At 32.6% G+C, this 23,218-nt stretch overlaps 1 protein-coding gene and 1 pseudogene across 11 annotated transcripts; one reads left to right on the top strand and one right to left on the bottom strand.

Annotated features, from left to right (window-relative positions):
• The first annotated feature begins 2,791 nt into the window (after window positions 1-2,791).
• Window positions 2,792-19,056, top strand: LOC132299847 (putative disease resistance RPP13-like protein 1). 11 transcript variants are annotated; one of them, XM_059796708.1, is made up of 6 exons: window positions 3,094-3,972; window positions 4,100-4,196; window positions 4,346-4,403; window positions 8,403-8,475; window positions 11,788-16,042; window positions 16,125-16,831. In XM_059796708.1, exon 5 carries the CDS (start codon window positions 11,830-11,832, stop codon window positions 15,997-15,999), a length of 4,170 nt encoding a protein of 1,389 aa, XP_059652691.1. In that variant the 5' UTR covers window positions 3,094-3,972; window positions 4,100-4,196; window positions 4,346-4,403; window positions 8,403-8,475; window positions 11,788-11,829; the 3' UTR covers window positions 16,000-16,042; window positions 16,125-16,831. The 11 variants fall into 11 exon arrangements, 6 of the variants coding, with proteins under 6 accessions (XP_059652693.1, XP_059652690.1, XP_059652688.1 ...); XM_059796707.1 differs by lacking the exons at window positions 3,094-3,972; window positions 4,100-4,196 and adding an exon at window positions 2,793-3,087 and having other exon boundaries at window positions 8,420-8,475; XM_059796705.1 differs by lacking the exons at window positions 3,094-3,972; window positions 4,100-4,196 and adding an exon at window positions 2,793-3,087.
• Window positions 19,057-22,157: 3,101 nt separating this feature from the next.
• On the bottom strand, window positions 22,158-23,200 carry LOC132299845 (uncharacterized; annotated as a pseudogene).
• Between the last annotated feature and the right edge of the window lie 18 nt (window positions 23,201-23,218).

Below are 23,218 nucleotides of genomic sequence, written 5' to 3'. Positions count from 1 at the left end.
ACCTTTAATAATGGGAAAGCAATATACCCATTTTATTTTTAAATAAAATGACATTATTGTCCCTAAATTTTGTAATGTGAATATAAGAATTAGGGGCATTTGACAATAGGGGAAGCTACGAATATACACTAAACAATTTTGAAATCACAAAGTTTAAAATAAATTCATAAAGAAATTAGTTGCATCAATAAATCTTATTACATGCATAAGCCCAATCTCAAAAGAAAATTAAAACTAAAAATAAAGTTTTTTTGATAAATCTAATTAATGAAGATTATTAAATATAAAAATTGAAAGCATTATTCATTTAAACAACGAACAAAAATTTTAAAATAATCAACAATCATTTCTCTAAAAAACAAAAAAAAAAAAATTATGTCATCATGCTAGTTTGGCCTTTTAACTATTCAAACCAATTATATAGGTTTAAGAAACAGACTGAAGTACATTTATCAATGTGAAATTTCTTTCCGGTAAAAATAAAATAAAATATGAACAAGCACACAGCTTCCAAACCATTATTGCCACGTGTTCAACGGTAGATATTCTTGTCATCTTTTCTTCTGCAATCAAAATCTCACGGTGGGTCCCTAAATTTCTAACTTCTTTTTCACGTTGGGTCGCTTCACAAGGTCTAGTCAAAAAAGTTACACGTTCAATTTCGTCGGTGAATGTCTCTTTTGCGGTGGATAGATTATTGGTGCAACCCACTATATACTCTAGAACAAACATAGTGTCCAGTCTGTAGTGTTGGGTCAATGGAGTGCATTATTGGTGTCTGTCATGTATATTTTAAACTTTGTGATTAATGTTTATTTTTGAGAGGTCCACTGGCAAATAATCCAAAGTAACTCTACTTTTTTTTTTTTATAAAATAAATTATAAAAAATACCACTCTATTTTAGCATTTTTTTTTTATAAAACTATCATTTAAATTTTCAAAAAAGTGCATGTCAATCTCTCTATTGTGTTTTACCTTCAATTTGGTAGTGCAGTTTATTAGTATTATTTTTTTCTGTGTTTTTTTAGGCTTGATATGAAAACTTATAAAAGCAAAGTAATATCCACACTGCAAATATTTGATAAATGCACTTTAATTTTAGGTGAAATAACATCATTAACCATAAATTTATAATTAAGTGCATGGGAATTAAGAACACTTTTATTTGCTTAAAAAAAGAAAAAAGAAATATTAGAGTGTAATTTATCAGTGAATATAATCTCTCTAACAAAAATAAAACAAATAAATATATATATATGTGTGTGTGTGTGTGTATGCGAAAAGTCCATAGTTTCAAATGCATTATTGGCTTGTGTGGTTCCATAAGTTAGTCAATGTAAGGCCAAAATGTCAAATGTTTGTGGCAGCTGAACTGTCGATTTTGATAGAAAAGAGGAAATGACATGCATCATTCAGCTGAACTTGAATGTGAAGGTGAATGTGAATGCATCATTCAAACAGCTTTCAGTGTTTGTCTCTTTCCTACAGTAGGTAGGTAGATTATTGTGCAGAAGCCTATTCGATTTTTCTCTTTAAAAGTTTTTGATCCCTAAATTTCATCACTTTAGAGAAGATGAGAATATCTTGTGATTATTTGAGCTAATGCATAAAGGGAATTCTAGTTGAATGTGATAGTTGGCGAAAATTTTTGTTGGAAGAAATTTAACCAATCGGGATGAAAACCACGAAGTGATCGTGATTTATTAGAAAACTTGTTAAAATCCATGATTCAGACAATTGCATCTCACAATAATAACCACAACTTAATTTAATCACAAAACAATATTTGAAATATTTATCATCATCATCATAAACTATTTAAAAAATTTCCCTTCTAATGTGTGCATAAGTTCAATACACTTGCCCGTTATTGTCGTGTCCTGATTTTGTATTCATGTTCATATTCTATTTTATTTTATTTTTACTATTTTTATTTGTGTTGTTAGAGTGAGAATTCAACATTTGAAATATTTTCCATGAAGCCCTTACTAAGAGTACTTTGCAAATTGGAGCTGAATATGAATTATTCTTATAGCACAAATGTTTGTATTTGCTTTAATTTATAGTAAATGAATCACCGCTTGTGATTTGAAATAAATATGACTGTCCAAAATTGTAGTATTGCTTAGTTTATGCGACCGAAAAACATAAATAAATGCTGTAATTCGTGAAATTATAAGTTTGTTGGTAGTTCTTGGATTTATTAACTTGGCATATGCTTTTGTCCTCCCTCCAGGTAAGTTTCCTTTGCTTGGGTCCATGGACTTGGTCGCATTTTTGGGGTGTGTGTGTGTGGAATCCATTGATGTCTCCAACTTGCTTTTCATGATGGTATTTCTTTTCATAATTCAAAGAAGCTTTACTTTGTCCTTTTTTATTTTTGACAGGTACTTGGATGGTAAATTGCAAACTTTTGCCAAATTTTCCATATACCGGAACACAATCTCTATCAGTGTCTCAATTTAAGCGCAAAAAAAAAAAAAAAAAGAAGAAAGTCACTGGTGTATATATATACCACGGTTCGCGGTCGCAGTTGCGGTATAACTGTGAATATTAATATAAATTAGCCGAATTGAATAGTTTATGAGGGTGTGTAACAATATCGAATCTTTAAAAAGAAATTACGAACCCGATGATATGTCGTAGATAAGTTGATAAAGTACAATAAAGTACACACCTCAGTTAAACTTTTAACAGTGGTTCTATTTTATAAAGTACAATAACACTCTTTCAGGTTTGTCAAAAAGACGACGAAACTTAGCTTATTTTGGGACAACCCCTCAAATTTAATACAGCCACCAAAGACACCCCAACGATAATTAATTAATATTTTTGCCCTTTGATTTTTATTTTTGAATAACTACACCCCTTTTGAATTACCTTTTTAACCTCCACTTGATTTAGTATTTGTAGACCAATTTATTTCCTTCTCTCCCCTCAGCAACCGCAGCACCCTTATCACCACACAACTTATCTCTTTCATTCATTCATTGGCGTCGTATTGCAACCAATACTTAATCTTTTCCGGTTGGACGTTGTTCTTTGTTGGTTTGATCCCTAAAGCTTACTGTTTTTGGTCTCTGAAGGTAACTATTCAGATTTAGGTTTTGGACCTCTCTGATTTTTAATTTCTGTTTGGCGCACTCTACTATGTTTTTGGCTCAATTTGTATATGATTTACCTTCATTTTTGGCTCAATTTGTACATGAAGCTCCTTGGTTTGAATTGAAAAATCATGATTATTTGTCAGAATTAAAATGCAACAACTTTGATCTCAACACCCAATGAAGGTTTTTTGTTTTTTTTCTTTTTGCAACACTTGAATCCAAAACACCCAATCACGCACACCCAAACACCACCTAATTTCCCAAAAATCCCTAAACCACTCTCTCTCTCTCTCTCTCTCTCTCTCTATATATATATATATACACACACACACACACACAAGCCCACTGTCTCTCAATCTAAAACTCAGAATATACACACACCATCTCTCTATCAAAAATTCAGAATATATATATATATATATATATAGTATCTCTATGTGTCTGTCGCCACTCTCTGTATATGTGAGTGTATATATATATATATCTGCAGCCTCTCTCCTTCTATATAATATTGGTGGTTGCCAATGGAAGAAAAAATTTATAGTAGTCCTCACAAAAAATAACAGATCAACGTACATACAGAAACAAATCACAAAAAGAAAAAGAAAAAGAAAAAAAATATATATATATATATATATATATTATATATAGATGATGGTGAGTGAGTATGACGGATTTATAAATTATTAAACCCTTTTTTCTTTGCCCATCTAGACAAAAGATAAGCTTTAGAGAGAGAGAAGAGTGTTTGTGGAGAGGCCATGAAGTTGGAGAACCAGAGGGTGGTAATGACAGCTGACTGTGGAAATGGGTGTGAGGGAAGAAGACGAAGGAGTGGAAGTCTGTAGAGAGAGATGGAAGAGGGTAGTTTGGTCCTTTAATTATTTTGATATTTTATAATTAAAATTAATAAAATAGTAAAGAATAAAATGAACTTTTCACCCTTAATTATCTTTAAATAATTGAGTTTTTACAATTCTTTGACACTCAGCTATCCTACCTCAACCATACTGCGTCAAAAGTAATGCTATTGAGTTCCGTTCGTGTAAACAATTGGGTTTCCTCCATCAGTTCGCTACGATTTCACAGTATATAAAGATTTGAATTGTGAATTTATATCTTTCTTTCATTTCCTTTCACATGTGGTCTCTCAATCTAGCTCAAGACCCTTCTTCTTTTGCATTTCCTACTCTCTCTTCTCGGAATCTATACTAACTATTCAACTGTTGTTTTGCAGACACAACTTCTTTATTTGTTGATTGTCATATAACCCTAGAATTCGGAATCTCCACTAGGTAATCTGTTTTTTCTTTTTTTTTTTCTTTTTTTTTTTTCGTGTAGAGTTCTAAAAATATCATTCATTGCTTGCTTTTGTAGTTTGATTTTAAATTTCCTATATTACAATTGTACTGGAGATAGCATTTTTTTTTTAACTACCATAGTGTCGGCATTTTTTTTTATTAGAGAGCCTGATCGGGAATACATAATTTTCTTTTATCCTTTATAAAATGATATATTTGGCTATAAATATCTCTACTAATATAACCTTGTCTATATCACAATTTTAAAATGTTGATCTTAAGTTATTTTTCCCTTTTATATGTGCAAAATAAAACTATAAACGATATTAAGGTATTAGCCTATGACACAGACACCCCTCCCAGGGGTCCCGTACTCGTGTCGGATACTTTTTGGACACCGATACCCGTGTTCGAGGTTCGGACACGTGTCCGACACTTATATAAAGTGTCCAAATATTATTTTTTATTGGACACGCGTGTCCGAGGCTTAGACACACGGTCCGACACTTTTATTTTCTCACTCCTCTCAGTATCTCCTCTTCTTCAATTATCACTCTTCATGACCAAGATATATATATATATATATATATATTTAAGTTACATGAATAAAACTTTGTGAAAGGCTGAAAGTATACATGTTTATTCATATACATATTTAGTTCATTATAGCTATGTCTCTTCTGCACATCTTCGTTTGGAATTTGGATCAACTTTATTTTTCATTTATTTTCTATTTTGTCTTGTCTATATTTTTCTTATAACAGAGATAAAATTATTGAAATTGATTATGTTATTTGTTGTTGTTTTATTTATCTGTACAAGATTCTAGTAATTACATTTTGAATATATAATTATATATATTTATATATATATATATAATTTTATAAGCGTATCCCCGCCGTGTCCGTGTCCTATTTTTTTGAAATTTGCCGTGTCGCCGTATTCGTGTCGTGTCGTACCCGTATCCCGTGTCCGTGTCCGTGTTTCATAGGGATTAGCCATAGTTTATTTGTTTATCTTTTACATCTTGTTTATCTTTTTATTTTCTTTGCCAATTTTGAATGAGAACGCAAATATTTTATATATTATTAACTATCTTATGTATTTAAATTAACACTAAATGGTTATTAAGTTTTTTCTCTCAACATCGTGCTGGGATTCAACTAACCCTATAAATCTTGAACTGTATATTTCCACTAAGGAAGTTCACTGACCCCTCTCCCCTGAGAAAGCTAAACCCACCCGCCACTGATATTTTTTGAAATAAATTATAATTAGCAATGATAAATTTCTATGGTTTTTTAATCAAAATTATGAGCAAATAAATTAATGATAATTTTGACCATTATATATAAGTAAAGATACTAATGTTAGCAGCTGCAAATATTCATCTAGCAATTGAGAATATTTATTCTTTAAATTTATAATTTAGTTTACTTAATCACTCCCTTATAAATGGTGTCTTTTTAATGATCAATTTACCCGACACTTGAGGGGCCGGTACTCAGTCCACAACTTCTTATGACAAAAGTTACTTCTAATTTTTTGCTTCAATTTCCAAAAAAAAAAAAAAGTTACTTCTAATTTAAATAAATAAATAAAGAAAAAAAAGTCTAATATGTGTATCACATTGCTTAATTAGCATTGGATTAAGTATAAGTCTAATACACTCCCCCACATGCAGGGGTCAATCCTGTGGTATTAAGGCGATCGCGTAAGGCCTTGAATTTGAAATGAACTCAAATTTAGGACCATAGTGCACATATAGTAATATATATATATATATATATATATATATATATATGACATGAGTAGTGATCCCTCCAATAAGTCTAATATAATATATATACTTATTTCCATGTTCAATAAGTGATTATAATTTAAATTAAATAATGTTGTATTTTTCATGGTCACATTTATAGAGTTTGATTTCTAAATAAAAAATAAAAAAAATCTAAAAATAACATTTAAAAATATGTTGCCTATGTCCTATGTATGGAACAAAATTTTCAATACACACATACTTACATATAAAATAAACCGCATTGCAAAATTCAAACTTTAAAGAATTTAGTAAAAAAACTTCTTATATTCTTTTATTTTTAATTATAATCTTTTTTTGTTTCAATTTAAGCAATTCTCTCTATTGTCTCACACCCTTGCAACTCCATCTCTCTCTCACTTTATGCAATATTTTTTGTTTCTCTTACAATCGTCTCTCATTTAGTTTTCCAAAAAAGTAAACAAATTATTAAAACTAGAAACTTGAGCTGTTATGTATCCCACCAAATTCAATTTGCGAGTTCAATATAATACGTAATTTTACTTATTTTTTACTAATTAATGTAATAAAAAATCAAATACTTCTCTTTCCAAGGATTTTTCTGAATGTTTTTTGTCTCTCTCTTTTATCTTTTTTTTTTTTTGCGTTTATCATTCATGAATTTTGGACTTATACAAGAAAGCTGATGTGCCAATTTTTTGATTAATTTAAAAATTTTTTTTTTTTAAATTTGGAAATTCTAATAGAAATGTTTTACTAATTGGATATTGATTATTTAGTATAACACAAATTTTGCATTTGCTCTAATTTACCGCATTGAAAGACTGGTTGATAATAAATATATTAATGCGACAGAATGTTACACTTAGTTTCTATGTGATCGAGAAAATTAAATAAATGTTGTATTTGAAAAATTAGAAGTTTTCAGTAATTAAATAAGGGTATGTCCTTTTTGTATCATGTTAAAAATTAAATATTCTTTTATATAAGTGAAAAAAAAAAAACAACACATTTATTAAATCTAGAAGACGACAAAATATGTGTAACTTGTGTAATCAAATCTAAATTCACAGTTGTGCTGGAACGTCACCTATTATTATTAAAATCCCATGTGTAATGTGTATATATGTGACAAACCTCTTTGAGTGCGTGTCTCTTTCACACAGTAGCGAATGAATTACGATTGGCTCTTGCTTTAGTGTGACAGCATGGGTCCTTTGCTTTTTTACAATCAATATCTATCATTTTAGATAAAGATGTAAATAAAAATAATAATTTAATAAAACTTTCCTTCTTTTTTGTTTTTTTTTTCCTCATATTGGGTTCCACAACAAGTCAATAAAAAAAGCTATACCCTTCAAAATGATTCATGATCGAGAAGCATCTAGGGGGAGCCTATGAGGAATATAATCCAAAGTAGTAGCTTATTTATTTATTTTTTTAAATGTACTCCCAAGTTGAAACTAAATTTTAGATAATATTATTTTATAATTTTATTATATATTATTTTTTCATATTTTAGTATATTTAGTCAATATATTTAAGAATATATTCATATTTGTGAAGTTTTTGCAATTTACTTGACCAGAAAATTAAAGATTGAAAGAGTTTTTTTTTTCTGATACCAAAAGGCATGCAGTTACGTGATATAATCTATTCATTCTCAAAAAAGAACAATTGTAATAAGCTGTAACAGCATCACAATTTAATCACAAAACAATATTTGAAGCATTTATGATTAAGTTTTCCCCCCTTCTAAGTGTGTACTTAAGTTCAATACACTTACCCTTTCATGTCCCTATTTTGTGTTTATATTATTTTTTTCTTCTTCTTTTTTACTATATTTATTTGTTTTTGTTTTCAGGTAAATTTTAGTTTTTTTTAGTAAATTATTTTTATTTGAATTATTCGAATGAGACAACCTTTTCAATCTCTGATTTGTTACCAGAAAATTTGATTTACTTTTATCTATTTTATTGTCCCAAAAATTTAAAATTCCAAGAAAAAAAATTTACCACTAAGCTTTACTTCTTTCTCCTTAATCAAAATATGGAAACATTGAAGACGCTTTTTACTGCTAAGGCTTGCCCTTGGCAATAATATCACAGTCGACTCTCTCTCTCTCCAGGCTTTTTACAGTTGCTCTCTCTCTCTCTCTCTCTCTCTCTCTATTGGCTTGTGTTGCAGTATTCTATTGGCTTGTGTTGCAGTATTTATTGGCCTGAAGTATTTATAATAAGTGTGGACTGAGAAGGGAGAACCGGACCCTGCATTAATTGCCAGGTACAACATTTTGTAATTTTTTTTATTTTATTAATCCAAAACGTTACCAAAATATTAAAACCAAAAACAACATGAGCGGTAATTTGAAGTACCATTTACTAATTAATTAAGACAATCAAAAATCAATTACTGATCATTCATTAAAGTAATAGTTTATTTGTTCTATTGGAATGAGAATTCAACATTTTATTTTCCCCAAAACCCCTATTGAGTGTGACCTATTATCTGAAGTTACGTTATTTTTCAAAATTTCCTTGATCATTTATTTTTGGACAAGTGTAAAAAACACTCCTAAACTATATTCCGCCCAACACTTTTACCCATATTTAAAAAAATGTGCAAAAAAACACCCCTAATCTTTTCATATTGTGCAAAAATATCCCATCTGATATAAATTAGTGCTGTAATACATGTTTTTCCCTTTTACTCTTCCGAAAATGCCCAAGGGGGTATATATGCTACTAATTTCATACTATATAGGTGTTATGTACACACTACACGTTACCTTATATTTTCTTTTTGAAACATTTTTTTTATATATATATCTCTAAACATTTTTTAAAAAAAAACTTTGAGAATTTGTAGAGCAAGGTTTTGAATTTTTTGAGATTCCAATTTACTCTTTTCTACTAATTTTTTTTTCTTTATTTTATTTTTTTTCGTACCAACACTGTTAAACAAAAAAAAAAAAAAAAAAAAAATTCCAATATCAGTGTGCCCTTGTTTTCGGAGTTTGGAAAAATTTTATTTTTATTAGTTTGTAGTTTTTTTATTTTTATCTTTACTTTTCTTTTAGACTTTTATTTTTATTTTATGTTTTTACCTTTACTTGTCCATTGCCAGGTTTCTCCAATAATGTCATTTTCGGTCATTTTATAAAATTATTTATTTTTATATATTTTATAAAATGGTTTAGAAATGGTAATTTAGTCAATTTAGGGTTTAAATTTGTTAGAGGTACCTATTTGCACCAGATTGAAACTTTAGGGGTGTTTTTTTGCACGAGAGGGACATCCTCCAATAATGTCATTTTCGGTCATTTTACAAAATTATTTATTTTTATATATTTTATAAAATAGTTTAGTAATGGTAATTTAGTCAACTTAGGGTTTAAATTTATTAGAGAGACGTATTTGCACCAAATTAAAACTCTAGGGATGATTTTTGTATGTGAATGGTGTGATATGTACTTAAATATAATTTAAGAGTATTTTCTGCACTTGACCGACACTGAACTATTCTTCTACCTCAAACCTTACTCGTGTGTCAAAATTAATACTATTGGGTTTCCGCCATTAGTTGGCTACGATTTGACAATATATAAAGATTTGAATTGTGAATTTATTATATCTTTCATTTCATATGTGGTATCTCCTACTCTCCCTTGTTGGAACTTATACTAATTATTCAATTATTGTTTTGAAGACACAACTTTATTTGTTGATTGTCATATAACCCTCAAAACAAACAGAGATTTCGGAATCTCTACTTAAGTAATGCATATTACTTGTTTATATTATGTAATCTGCATCATATATATATATATATTTCAATTAATTCATTCGTTTCTTCAATGCAAAGCGAAAAATTATGTTTTGGTTAGGGTACAATCTTATCATCAAATATTGTTGCTTATCATCAAATTTTTTTTTTTTTTTTTTGTAAAAAATGAGATAAATCTCTACGAAAGAGTGAGAGACTTTGTGAGAAACCAAAAAAAGAAGAAGTACATAAAGTAAGAGAGAGAGAGATGGAGTTGCAAGGGTGTGAGACAATAGAGAGAATTGCATAAATTGAAATAAAAAAAGATACAGAAAAGAAGAATATAAGAAGTTTTTTACTAAATTATTTAAAGTTTGAATTTTTCTATGCTGTTTATTATATATATAAATATGTGTGTATTGAAAAAAAATTTACATGTTATTTTTATTTATTTATTTATTTTTGAAAATTAAACTCTTTAAATGTTACCATGAAAAATGTAACATTATTTGATTTCAATTATAATCACTTATATATTTATACCAAAGAGTGAGAGACTTTATGAGAGAAACAAAAAAATTGAATTTCAATATTCTTTTCCCTCCTCTAATTATAATTCCTTTTATTCTATTTAACAAATAAGTTTTTTAATATTATATATTTCTTTATCCAATTATATTTCTTTTTATTGAATTTTTGTATTTTTAGTTTTTTAATTGTATATATTTCCTTCACTAATTAGATTTTCTACTACTCTATTATTAAATATATTTTTTAATATTATAAATTTGGTTCTCTAATTAGATTTTCATTTATCGAATTTCAATATATATATTTTTTATTCTGGTTTCCTTTTATTGAATTTCAAATATTTTCTATTACTATACTATTATTATTATTATTAGTATTTTCAGTACTATATTATTAAATAAATTAATATACTGAAACACTGAAAACAATTTTTGTACTTTTAATAATAAACTTAATATTGTAGATAAATATATTTGGAAGGTACATTGTCCCATGTTATTGCAGCAACCATATTAACTTATTGGAGCAATTTCTTTCATGATGCTATCGTGAGGGCACCCGTAATCCAAAGTAGCTTTACTTTGTCCAATGTTAACTGGAAAATGCTATACAAAATTATTAAATAAGTTTTTTTTAAAAAAAAAAATTATACAAAAATTGCTTTATTGATTAAATAAGTTTTTTTTTTTTTTTTTATATATAAAATTCTTCTTCTTCTTTTTTTTTTTTAATTATATTTGAGTATAATTATACTAATTTTACTTTTGCTGTTATTTTAGAGTGTTGATTTTAAAGAATTTTCAATTCTTTGTTCTTTGATATTGACTATTGACTATTGAGTTTTTTTTTTTTTTTAGTTTTTTAATATTTTGATTTAGAAGAATTTTTAATTATATCTGAGTACGATCTATTGATTTTACTTATTTTTTATTTTTATTTGCTTGTGAATTTTGATGGAATATGTTTAGTCTAATTTAGAGTTTTTGATTAAGTTTTTTTAAAAAAAAAATTATTTCTTTTATTATATTCTAATATAATTTTATTGATTTAATTTTTATGTTATTTTTCAAGTTTTTTATTTAAAAGAATCCTTAATTCTTTCTTCTATTCTATTTGAATATGATTCTATTAATTTTACCTTCGTAGTTATTTTTAAATTTTTTTATTTTATTGTTAAATTTGATAGAATAGATTTCGTGTAATTTACGGTTATTGATTAACTTATTTTTAAATAAAAAAATTATTTCTTCTACTCAAATATGATTCTAGTGATTTAATTTTTGCCATAATTTTTTTTAGGTTTCAATTTACTCTTTACTCAGCAACTTAAAGAACAAGAAAATGGCTGAAATGGTGGTTGGAGCACTTCTCTCGGCTTCCTTTGACGTGCTGCTTGATCGTCTGGCTTCTCCGGAGTTCAAAAGCTTCTTTTCCAAACAAAAATTTGATGATGGACTCAGAAGCAATATGAAGACAAAGTTACTGGCCCTTCAAGTAGTGTTGGATGATGCCGAGGACAAGCAGATTACCAACCCGGCAGTGAAAGCTTGGCTGGACGAGGTCCAACATGTTGTCTACCAAGCTGACGACTTACTGGACGAGATAGCTACCAAGGCCTTGAGGCACAAGTTGGAAGCTGATGATCATCATCCTCCCCAAACCCAAAGCAGCACAAGTATTGTTCGTCGATTTCTCCATCTAATGAAGCAATTTCTGTTACGAATTAATTGTTTTGTCTCGACTCCTGCTTATCATTCTGATAATGCTATAGAGTCGATGATGAAAGAGGTCATCAGTAAGTTGGACGAGTTCATCAACCAAAAAAATTCTCTTTATTTGATGGAGAATGTTGGAAGACAAGGAACTTCCCACTTACCAAACAACAGAGAAGAAACTTCCCTGGTGAATGAGTCTCAGATTTATGGGAGGAACAAAGACAAAGAGGATATAATGAAATTGTTGACCGACGATATTGCAACTGGGAATCAGATTCCTGTGATCTCCATTGTTGGAATGGGTGGCTTGGGAAAGACAACCCTTGCTCAACATATATACAATGATACTGAAGTACATGAGAAATTTCATTTGAAAGCATGGGTTTGCGTTTCCGATTCATTTGATAGTTACAGGATAACAAAGAAAATTTTGGACGATGTCACCGAAACAAACAATAACATCGACAACATTGACAAGCTTCAAATCAATTTGAAAGAGAGCCTCGCTGGGAAAAAATTTCTTATTGTTTTAGACGATGTTTGGAATGATGATTATAATGTCTGGGACAGCTTAAGAAAACCTTTCATTGGTGGAGCACAGGGAAGTAGGATTATCATAACAACACGTAGTGACAATGTTGCATCAGCAATGGGCGCCATTTCTAGTCATCACTTGGAGCCACTGTTGGTTGACGATTCTTGGTCATTATTTGCAAGTCATGCATTTGTGAATGAAGGTCATATGCCTAATTCAGAGCTAGAGAAAATTGGAAGAGAAATTGTGAAGAAGTGTGGAGGCCTGCCTTTAGCTGTAAAATCACTTGGGGGTCTCTTGGGGTCCAATCAGGATATTGAGCACTGGAAAAAAATACTGGAAAGTAAGATATGGGGTTTGAAGGAGAAAAACGTTATTCCAGCTCTAAGATTGAGCTATCAGTATCTTCCTTCGTATTTAAAGCGATGCTTTGCATATTGTTCGAAATTTCCTAAAGATTACGAATTTGAGAAGGAGAAATTAGTCCGGTTATGGATAGCAGAAGATCTTGTGCCGCAGCAGCCCAAAAGCAAAAATTCAGTGGAAGAAGAAGGTAATGACTACTTTCATGAACTACTATCAAGGTCATTCTTTCAGAGATTAAGTGACAGTCCTTCCTATTTTGTAATGCATGACCTACTCAATGATTTAGCTCAAGATATATCTGGGAAGTTCTCTGTTAGGTTGGATGATGACAAACCACTTCATAATATATGTGAAAAAGTTCGCCATTTCTCATATCTTCGGTGCGAATATGATGCATTTGAGAAATTCAAGGTTATTAATGAGGTTAAGTGTTTACGGAGTTTCATATCATTTCGAAGTGAAGGATGGTCTTTTTTCTTGGGCAGTAAGGTCCTACATGATATGTTACCAACTTTGAGATACTTAAGGGTGTTATCTTTGTCAAGATATGAGATTCATGAACTGCCTCAACCGATTGAAAATTTGATACATTTACGCTATTTGGATCTCTCTCGGACTCGACTCAAACGATTACCTAATACAGTAACAACGTTGTGCAACTTACAGACATTAGATTTGTCATTTTGTGAGGATCTTATTGAGTTGCCTGTCAACATGGGAAAACTAGTAAAGTTGCGCTATCTTGATATCCGAAAAACTAGATTTGCTGAGATGCCAATGCAAATGAGCAAACTGAAAGATCTCCAACGTCTAACAGATTTTGTAGTTGGCAAGGATGGTGGGTCAAGAATTAGTGGGTTGAAGGAACTCAGTCAACTTCGGGGGCAACTCTGCATTTCAGAGCTTCAAAATGTAACCAGTGGTCCGGAGGCGTCAGAGGCTAATCTGAAAGGAAAGGAGCATCTTGAAGGGTTGGAGCTGAAATGGGGCAGCGATACCGACAATTTACAAAATGAAAGAGTTGTACTTGACAACCTACATCCTCATGCGGGAGTGAAGCATCTCCGTATCATTAACTATGGGGGCACAAGATTTTCGAATTGGTTAGAGAAAGGTGATTTGTTACGTGACATGGTGTCCTTGGATCTTATAGGCTGTAAAAATTGCTCTTCTTTGCCGTCAATTGGGCAGTTACCCTCTCTAAAATATTTAACAATTGAAAACATGAATGCAATAAGGAAGGTCGGTGGGGAGCTGTATGGGAATGCTTCTTCTTCAATCAAACCGTTTAAATCTTTGGAGACACTAAGGTTTCATAAAATGGCAGAGTGGGAGGAATGGGATGCATCAGGGATTGAAGAGTTCTCTAGGCTTATAGAGTTTTCTATAGACAATTGTCCTAAGTTGACCAGTGAATTATCTATCCGCACCCCAATCCTAACAAAGCTTAACATTTCCGGATCCAATCAAGTTAGGCTGTTACTGCAAGGACTTCCTTGCATTCAGGAGTTGAAGATTCCAAATATTCCAAATTTGACGGAATTGCCGCAGCAAATGCAACACCTGTCTTCTCTACAGAAATTGGAGATTTCAAGGATGTCAAACTTGAAGGAATTGCCACATGAGTTGTGCCGATTAGTAAATCTTGAAAGGTTGAAGATAAAAGAATGCCCGAGGCTTGTGTCATTTCCAGACATGGGGCTGCCGCCGAAGCTTAAGACGCTGAAGATCAGCAAATGTGAAGGTCTACAGTCCCTAGCATCAGAGGAAATCATCAACAATTGTCTTGAAGAGTTGCGTATCTCTGATTGTTTATCTCTTCGTCAGGTGTCTTTTCCTATCGCTACATTGAAAAAACTTGGCATCAAACGTTGTGAAGCTCTACAGTCCCTAGCAGCAGCAACAGTACCATCAGAGGAAATCAATAATATTCGTCTTGAAGAGTTGCACATCTTTAATTGTTCATCTCTTGTTAAGGTGTCTTTGCCCATCGCTACATTGAAAACACTTAACATCTCCTCCTGTAGGAGATTAGAGTTTCCCCTGTCCGAGGAGATGAAGGAGTATAATTACTCCACATCCATTGAAGTTTTGAGTATTAATGAAAGCTGTGATCTTCTCAAGTCGCTGTGGTTAGGCTTCTTTCCAAAGCTTCGTGATCTCTACATCAACTCGTGTATGGATTTAGAGACGCTCTTGATCCCAACCATGCTTCAACATCTGATAACGCTTAGAATAGTGAATTGCCCTAAAATGGTATCCTTTCCCCATGGTGGTGGAGATGGAGGAGTATTATTGGCCATTCCCAATCTCATGTATTTGACAATCTGTGGTTGCAAGAATCTGAAGCGGCTACCGCATCAAATGCACACCCTCCAATCTCTTAATACTTTTCAGATAAAAGAATGTCCGGAAGTTGAATCATTTCCAGACGAAGGTTTGCCATCCAACTTAAGGAGACTTGATATCATTAATTGCAATAAACTGATGAAGGGCCGGATGAGGTGGGATTTGCAGCAAAAACTCCCATCTCTTGAAGTATTCTCGATCAAAAGTGAAAATGAAGAAGAAGAGTTGGAGTCATTTCCGGAGGAGTGCCTGTTGCCCACCACTCTTACTAGACTTTACATCTGGAACTTTTCAAATCTGAAAGCACTGAACCACAAGGGCCTTCAACACCTCACCTCTCTTACAGACCTAACCATCTGGAATTGCCCTAAGCTCCGGTCCTTGCCAGAAGAGGGGCTGCCCAACTCCCTCTCTTTCCTGGGAATACTAGGATGTCCATTGCTGGAACCACGTTGCCAAAGGGAGAAAGGGGAAGATTGGTCCAAGATTTCCCGAATCCGCCGCATACAGCTCGATTTTGGAGAAGACATAATAAACTTAGAGTGAAAATGATTGAGTGGTTTGTAATCGTCCAAAAAAACCGAATCAGGTACTTGTTCTACAGTCCCTGCAACTTAACCAAACTTGTTTCTTTCTTCTATCCATTGAATTTCTCTTTCATTGCACTGCAGACGGCAGTGGTGGTGTGACATTATGCTAGTACGTGGTGGAAGTGCTATTATGTTACGGGTACAGGAATAAGTTGTTGTAGGCAGCTTTGTGACTATACAAGGCCACCAAATCACGGATCCTCTCAATGTTCTCTATTCCTTGTTAATTGCTTTCTATCCAAAGTTGTTTTCTTATAATTTTTTATTGAAATCCTTTTCTCTTTTTCCTTCATTTTTTATTTTCTAAGACATATAACACTTTTTCCTGCGTAAGAAATGGTGACGGTTATGTTTGATTAGAATTCTGTTTCTACCATGAAATTTCAGGTAGTTCTAAATCTAATACAACTTTCAAGCCAATGTTCTTCATTTGTTACACAGTACAGTCTTCAAATTCCTACTCGTACACATTATGTCTACAGGAGGACTTAAAAAATAAGTTCTACTTAAAATAAGTTCTATTTAAAAGGAGGACTTAAAAAATAAGTTCACTTATTACTAATCGTTGGACACTTAGAATAAAAAAAAATATAAAAAAATCCTCAATCTACAATTACTGCTCAAAACTTCAACATTTAAAATTCAATTCTTAAAATTTACTGTACTTAAAATTCAGTTGTTTAAAACTGAAGAACTAAATGTCCAAAAATGCTGGGAATCTCATTATTGTATGTTGAATTTCTTTCATCAACTAATCTGTGTTCTTTTTATTTTTTTTTTTTTTTTTTGGTCTCTCTTAAAGTCATTATGGGTTGATTTTGGCAAGGTACTCCATTTAGATTTTTCAAGGTTTCTTTTTGTTCAGCATTGCATAAATTGGTGGAAGTTCTCTAGGTAGTTGAGGACTGATAAAAAGAGTCAAACACTTTTAAGTGTATCCTCAAGTTTGCACACGGTAAAAAGTGTTTTGGTTCCTGACTTGTTACTCAACTTGATATTAATAATTTGATTTTAGAAAAGAGGAGATGGTGGTTGATAAAATGTCAAGTCTTTTTGGGTTCAATTATTCATCAAAGTAATATGTGTTCACCACGAGTATGACTTGAATCATTGTATAACACAATTTGAGTATCGATAAAAATATAAGTTCTAATTAAAATAAGGTGAGATTTTAATTGAGTGATTTCACTTATTGCTAATAGCTGGACACTTAAAATATATATATATATATATTTTTAAATGCTCAATCTATAAATACTGCTCAAAACTTCAACATCTAAAATTCAGTTGTTAAAAAAATAATAATAATAAATAAAAATAAAAATTGGACCGATTTAAAATTAATGAGGTAGGCAAATTGACTAGCATATGTTCAAAACACATGCAGACTTCTACTTGAATCATTTTTGGTGAAATATAAAATTGTGCCAAAGCCACTACAATATGGTAACAGACATCTATGGGGTGTTTTGAGTTCAATTCTTATTATTAATTATTTTATTGTTACTGGGTATTATAATTTTCACATTCTTGACTGACAAAACCCATGGATGCCCCTTTTTTTTTCATTTTTTTCTTTTTTTGGCAGGGGACGTGTGGATTTTAATGGATACTGTGTTGGAAAACTAATGCTGAATCACAAAATCATGGAACTTATATATATATATATATTGCTGGGCTGTCCAGTATTTTTCATTTGGTTATTGAGTTATTGTGAAATTATCTATCAAGTTGTGTAGTGTACTGTAAGACTGTAAGTGATGCCCACTCCTTAGGCATGGGAGACATTTGCTGGTTGGGCTGTTGTGTAATGTAATGGCTGAATTGAATTTGTACTTCTTAATTTGCTTCAACGATGAAATGTTATCTTTTTTTTTTCTTTTTTTTTTCTTCTTCTTAAATTGCTGGTTGTATGCCAAGGTCTGTAATCCAGCAACATTCCTCTACTTTTGAAAGTGGAAGATGAGGGTTTTACTCTTGTTAGGTACAAATGTGTGCCAGTGTTTCTAACCAACGAAAAATAAAACATTTCTGATTGAACTCTTCAGAAGTGGAATAGTTCCATAATGAAATTACATCAAATATTTCCTTCTTTTTTTTTTTTGTGGTTTGTTGATGGAAATATGTAATCAGTACAGAACTTGCTTTCATGGTGGTGTCAAAGTAGAAATGAAAAAGTATAATTTGACCCTCTTCTAGGTAGGGATCCCGCTAGTGTAAAGTTTTTAATGCTTGGTTTCATGGTGGTGTCTACAGGACAATCTTACTACTACCTCCGTCTCACTTTAAATATCGGTTTCGGAAACCATTACTCACAAAATGAAATAGAGGGAGTTCTTCAAAGAAAAGAGACAGAGTCAACCCACAAAATGAAATAGAGGGAGTTCTTCAAAGAAAAGAGACAGAGTCCAGTAATTTCAAACTGGGCAGAAGAAGGGCTGTGACATTGGTTCTGTGGAGAAACATACTTTTTTTGCACGAGTGTGCGACACCGTTCAGCCTTCACTCACCAAGTGGCTTGCAATGATCTGTGTGCTTCCGGTCTCAACTCAACTGGTACAAGGGTTGTAGCTATCTGCTGTTACAGCACCATGCTGTAGGGTTTTTCATAAAAGCAGAATTAATGTGTTCAACACCATTTACGAAGAAAAAAAACTGTTTTCAGCACACCACTACATCAGAGAATTGTTATCGCAGAGGATCCAGGTGCAAAAAGTTTAGCAGGATTAGAGTAGATCTGTTTATCTGTGCTCAAGTGATAGAAAGGTTGAAGTGATATGGGTTGTATAAATTGTTCATTTTCTAGTACCCCTAAAAAAAAAAAAAAAAAAGGAGCTTTTTATTTCTGAGCAATTCCATGTAAATGAGAATTTAAGTGATATCTGTACAAATCCAAAGACCTTAGAATTCCCCAGTCTCTCTCGCTCTCATTTAATTTTGAGTTTAATACCTAATACCTCACAAGTCAAAGTAAGTGGAAATGGCTGTCACTATATTATATATATTTTTTTCTTAACTAGTACTCACACATACATGCCTCCACCGAGACTCGAACACCTGATATCATTTTGGGAAGTAAGAGTTTGGTACCGCTAGACCACTGACCTGTTGGCTATCACTATATTAGCTATTATGCATTTCATAGCATGGCGGACGGTTCGTAACCCTTCTTCAAAGGTTCGAACAATTCGGTCGGTTTACACCGATATTCATCCCGAATCCATTACATCTCGACCGCGACCGATACCGTAACTGCGAACCACGTTTCATAAACACCATTCTACCTGATTAAGATATCTTTTTGGAAATTTTCCTTGGAATATCAGTTTGACTAGCAATTTATTAATATTCTTATTCTCAATATTCAATCTTGCATTGCATTTGGAGAATCATTACTTACGCTTATCATGCATCATTCAGGAAAAAAAAAAAATTTGGTTTGAAGAGGTGAGGTTTCTTCAGAAGGTTTAACAAACAAAGAAGCAGAACAAACTTGACATGCATCGGTTTTCCGAGAAAAAGGTGTAGAAAATTTACAGAGAAAACGATTGTAACACCACATATTATGAATTTTTACTTTTAGCAAGAAGGTCAGCAGGAAACGCCAAACTACTGAGATCGGGAAAAAAATAGCTCAGATTATCACTGATCCTAGACCTCAATTTGTGCATACCTCACTGGTAATACAACTACAACCACCAAGCCTTTTTCACAACTACTTGGTGTTGGCTACATGAATCCTATGTTTCAACTCTGCTCTATTTAAGGGGTCAAACTACATGCATCGTATCCTTCATCACTAGCACAACCAATATCCACGTCAACTTTGATCTTCCTCTTTCCCTAATATTTGCATACTGGTCACATAAGAAAATACAAAGAGATAAATATTGATGAATACATGATACATTTTCATATCATTTGAGGACTACCTTTCTATTCTGGAATTCATGGAACTCTAAAAGGCTTGTACCGACAAAGGCTGCAAACTTTTCATTTTGCAATCTTATTATGGGAATGCGAGAATCAAAAGAAGTGTCAATGAAATGAAGGTTAGAGTCATGAGCTAAGAGTCAAGGGCTAAATTAAAAATTGACTGAATTGGTGGGATTCATTTATGTTACAGTTAGTGGACAGTGGACACACTAGCACTTTTGTATAATACAATTATTAAATTTACACTTAAACATATTGATAATCCATAGTTTACCCGGACATACATTGTCACGACCTGTCCAGTCAGTGTAAATATTATTCGTTTTGCATTTCTTTCTTTCGATGCTCAAGGTATTTTTCTTAAACCGAGAATTCATATTGTGAGAGGTATCCACACATATAAGGTGCCAACAATTAACATAGAAAACATAAAATTAACATATAACTCTTCTATCTCAAGCATTCAATCAAACATTTTCAACAAAAAAACAAAATGTCAAAACACATAAAGCTACAAAATTATAATCTATACCAATTTCATATAATCCTCCATTTTTGAAGAACGTAACCAGCTAAGAACAACACAATATCTATCCAAACAAAATATGGTATTAAAAAGGGGGAAGTGCAAAAAACATACTTTTCAAAACACTTTTACCCCCTATTTAAAAAGGTGTGCAAACAACACCCCTATTCTTTTCAATTTGTGCAAAAACACCCCTCAATTAATATAATACCCATTCTATCATTTTACTCTTCCAAAAATACCCCTACCAAACCTTACTACCTATTCTTCTTCTTCTTCTTTGTGTGTAGCCCTTATCCGGCACCGTTACCACCATGGCCGCCGCCACTAGTCCTCTCATCTCTCTCTAACCTTTTGCCACCACTCACAATCGGCCTCTCCACCACTACCACCCACAATCGACACCATACAAAGCAACCATCTCCACCCCTTTACCGTAACAACTCACCTCTCATAATCACCGGAACCCTAAATCGTCAACATCAGTACCACAACCACAAAATCCCAAAATCGTAAGAGGCAAAAGCCTTTTCTGTTTTCAGTATCCATAAATTGCAAAAAGGACATAAATACCGGTATGTATAGACATAATTTTCTGCCAAACACATGGTACAGAGGTAAAGTGCAACTCTATAGATGGAGAGTCCTATGTTAAGGCTTGAACTTACCTTTGGGAAAGGGATCGAAGAAGGGAATCCATACGCGCTTGAGTCGTGGCAGAAGACAGAGATAACAGGGAGGGGGGTTACAGAAGATGAGCTTTTATTCCTGTAATTGCAGAAGATGAGCTTTTATTCCTGTAATCCTGTTATAGATTTAAATTAATTGATGTACTTAATTAGCATATCTTTCCTCATTAATTTTATATTCCATTCCAAAATAGTTAAAAACAATATCCCCTGTATCATCATCCTCATAACTTTCTATCTCTCGCTAGGATGAACAATGATAATAGAGATTGTGCTCTGTTGTTCATGACTATACTCGTAGCATCAGCCACACTGATATTTCCATACTGCAGCCTGTTTGTGTGGTGACAAGTGATGTACAAGAAGTCAAACAATACATGAAAATGCGAAGAAGGCTGAAATCCCCAAATCCAAGAATGAATCATTACCAAATCGAAATTTGTAGACAAAACTAAGAACGATTCAGCCAGAAATCCCCAAATCTAAGAACGAATCAGCCATCACCACAGCCAAAATTTGCAGACGAGAAAATTTTAGAGAGAGACAGACAAAAATGCAAGACCTAACGCTGGACCGCCATTGTCGACGCCGTCGGAGTCCTTGGCATCACTTTCGACGTCTTCTCTTCCATCATCGTCTTTTGATTTAAAGGCAGCATTGGCCGAATTCCAACTCCCAGCAGCGGCGCTCCTCCGCGTGCCACTCAATCATCCTAGTTGTCGCCGCCCGGGATCTGGTCACCATGATGGGTTGCCTGCCACGTTTGCCCCGCTGCCATCGACTCCTGGTGTTGGTGGTGGTGTGTATAATATATATGTATGTGGGTGTATGTATATATATATACATGTCCAGTTAAGCAAAAAAAATATTTTTAGTTAAACCCTTTTTATTCATTTCACAAATTATTATTTTATATATATATATATATATATATATATATATTATAAAATGTGTTGCTAAGGGCATTTTAGTTCAATTTTTATAAATAGGACCTATTTGCACAAATGTTATAGTTTAAGGGTATTTTTTGCATGAAAGGGGTGCAATATGCACTATATGCATGCTATAGGGGTGTTTTTTGCACTTGACCCTATTAAAAACCATTCAATTAACATTGAACTCTTCTATCTCATATATTCAATACAAAAACAGAATGTCACAACACATAAAGCTACAAAATTATAAACTATACCAATTTCATGCAATCCTCCATTATTGAAGAAAGTAACCAGACAATAACAACACAAAAAAGAAGAGCAAGCTACCACATATGAGCACAGCCTTTTGGCCAGTGGTGAGTGTGTTACCACCAAGTCCAAACTGCTGGTTCTGAGCAAACCCTGCAATCTCCACACTCTTGCTCTCAAAGAAGTCGGGCACCGCCAGTCCTCCGGCAGCTTGTCGAATTGCAGCCACGGCGGGACCGGATAAGGCGGGTCGCGGCCTCATTGTAGAGGTACCCACATGACCGGCACTCGTAAATTCCGGTGTTCAAGACCACAAATTTCTCTTCCAGTCTACGTTTATCAATATTCTCAGGCTCAGATGGTGGAGGAGTCTCAGAGGAAAGTAGAGCTGAATTGGGTTGTTCCAAAATGGGTTTTTCCGAAATGGGGGTGTCTTCTTTCGAGACATTAATGGAGTTGAATTTGAGTTTTGAGTGTTTGTGGGGAGGTGAAATTGGGAATTTGAGGTGTGTTTTGGGTTTTGGAGGGGATGATTGAGTTGGAGAGATTGAGAGGTTGAATGTGAAGGAGGGTCTTGCTAAAGCCATTAATGGGTTGGGTTGGGTTGTGTATTACACACACACTAACTGTCTGTCTGTGTGTGAGAGAGAAACAGAGATTTTTGTAAATATTAATCGTTTTGCACTCCTTTCTCCCGGTGCTCACTGTATTTTTCTTAAAACTGAATATTCATATTTTGGGAGGTATCCACACATATAAGGTGCCAACAATTAACATAGAAAACATAAAATTAACATAGAACTCTTCTATCTCAAGCATTCAATCAAACATTTTCAA

This window comes from Cornus florida, unplaced genomic scaffold (genome assembly GCF_030987335.1).
Source record: "Cornus florida cultivar Cherokee Brave unplaced genomic scaffold, ASM3098733v1 CherokeeBrave_3.0.0_Hap2_Chr03, whole genome shotgun sequence".
NCBI classification, from domain to species: Eukaryota; Viridiplantae; Streptophyta; class Magnoliopsida; order Cornales; family Cornaceae; genus Cornus; species Cornus florida.
The sequence above is the reverse complement of the archived record's forward strand: the minus strand, read 5'-3'. Positions and strand labels throughout refer to the sequence as shown.

Coding starts and splice junctions, on each gene's coding strand:
- LOC132299847 (XM_059796710.1), top strand. CDS start 11,830: ATGGCTGAAATGGTGGTTGGAGCACTTCTCTCGGCTTCCTTTGACGTG.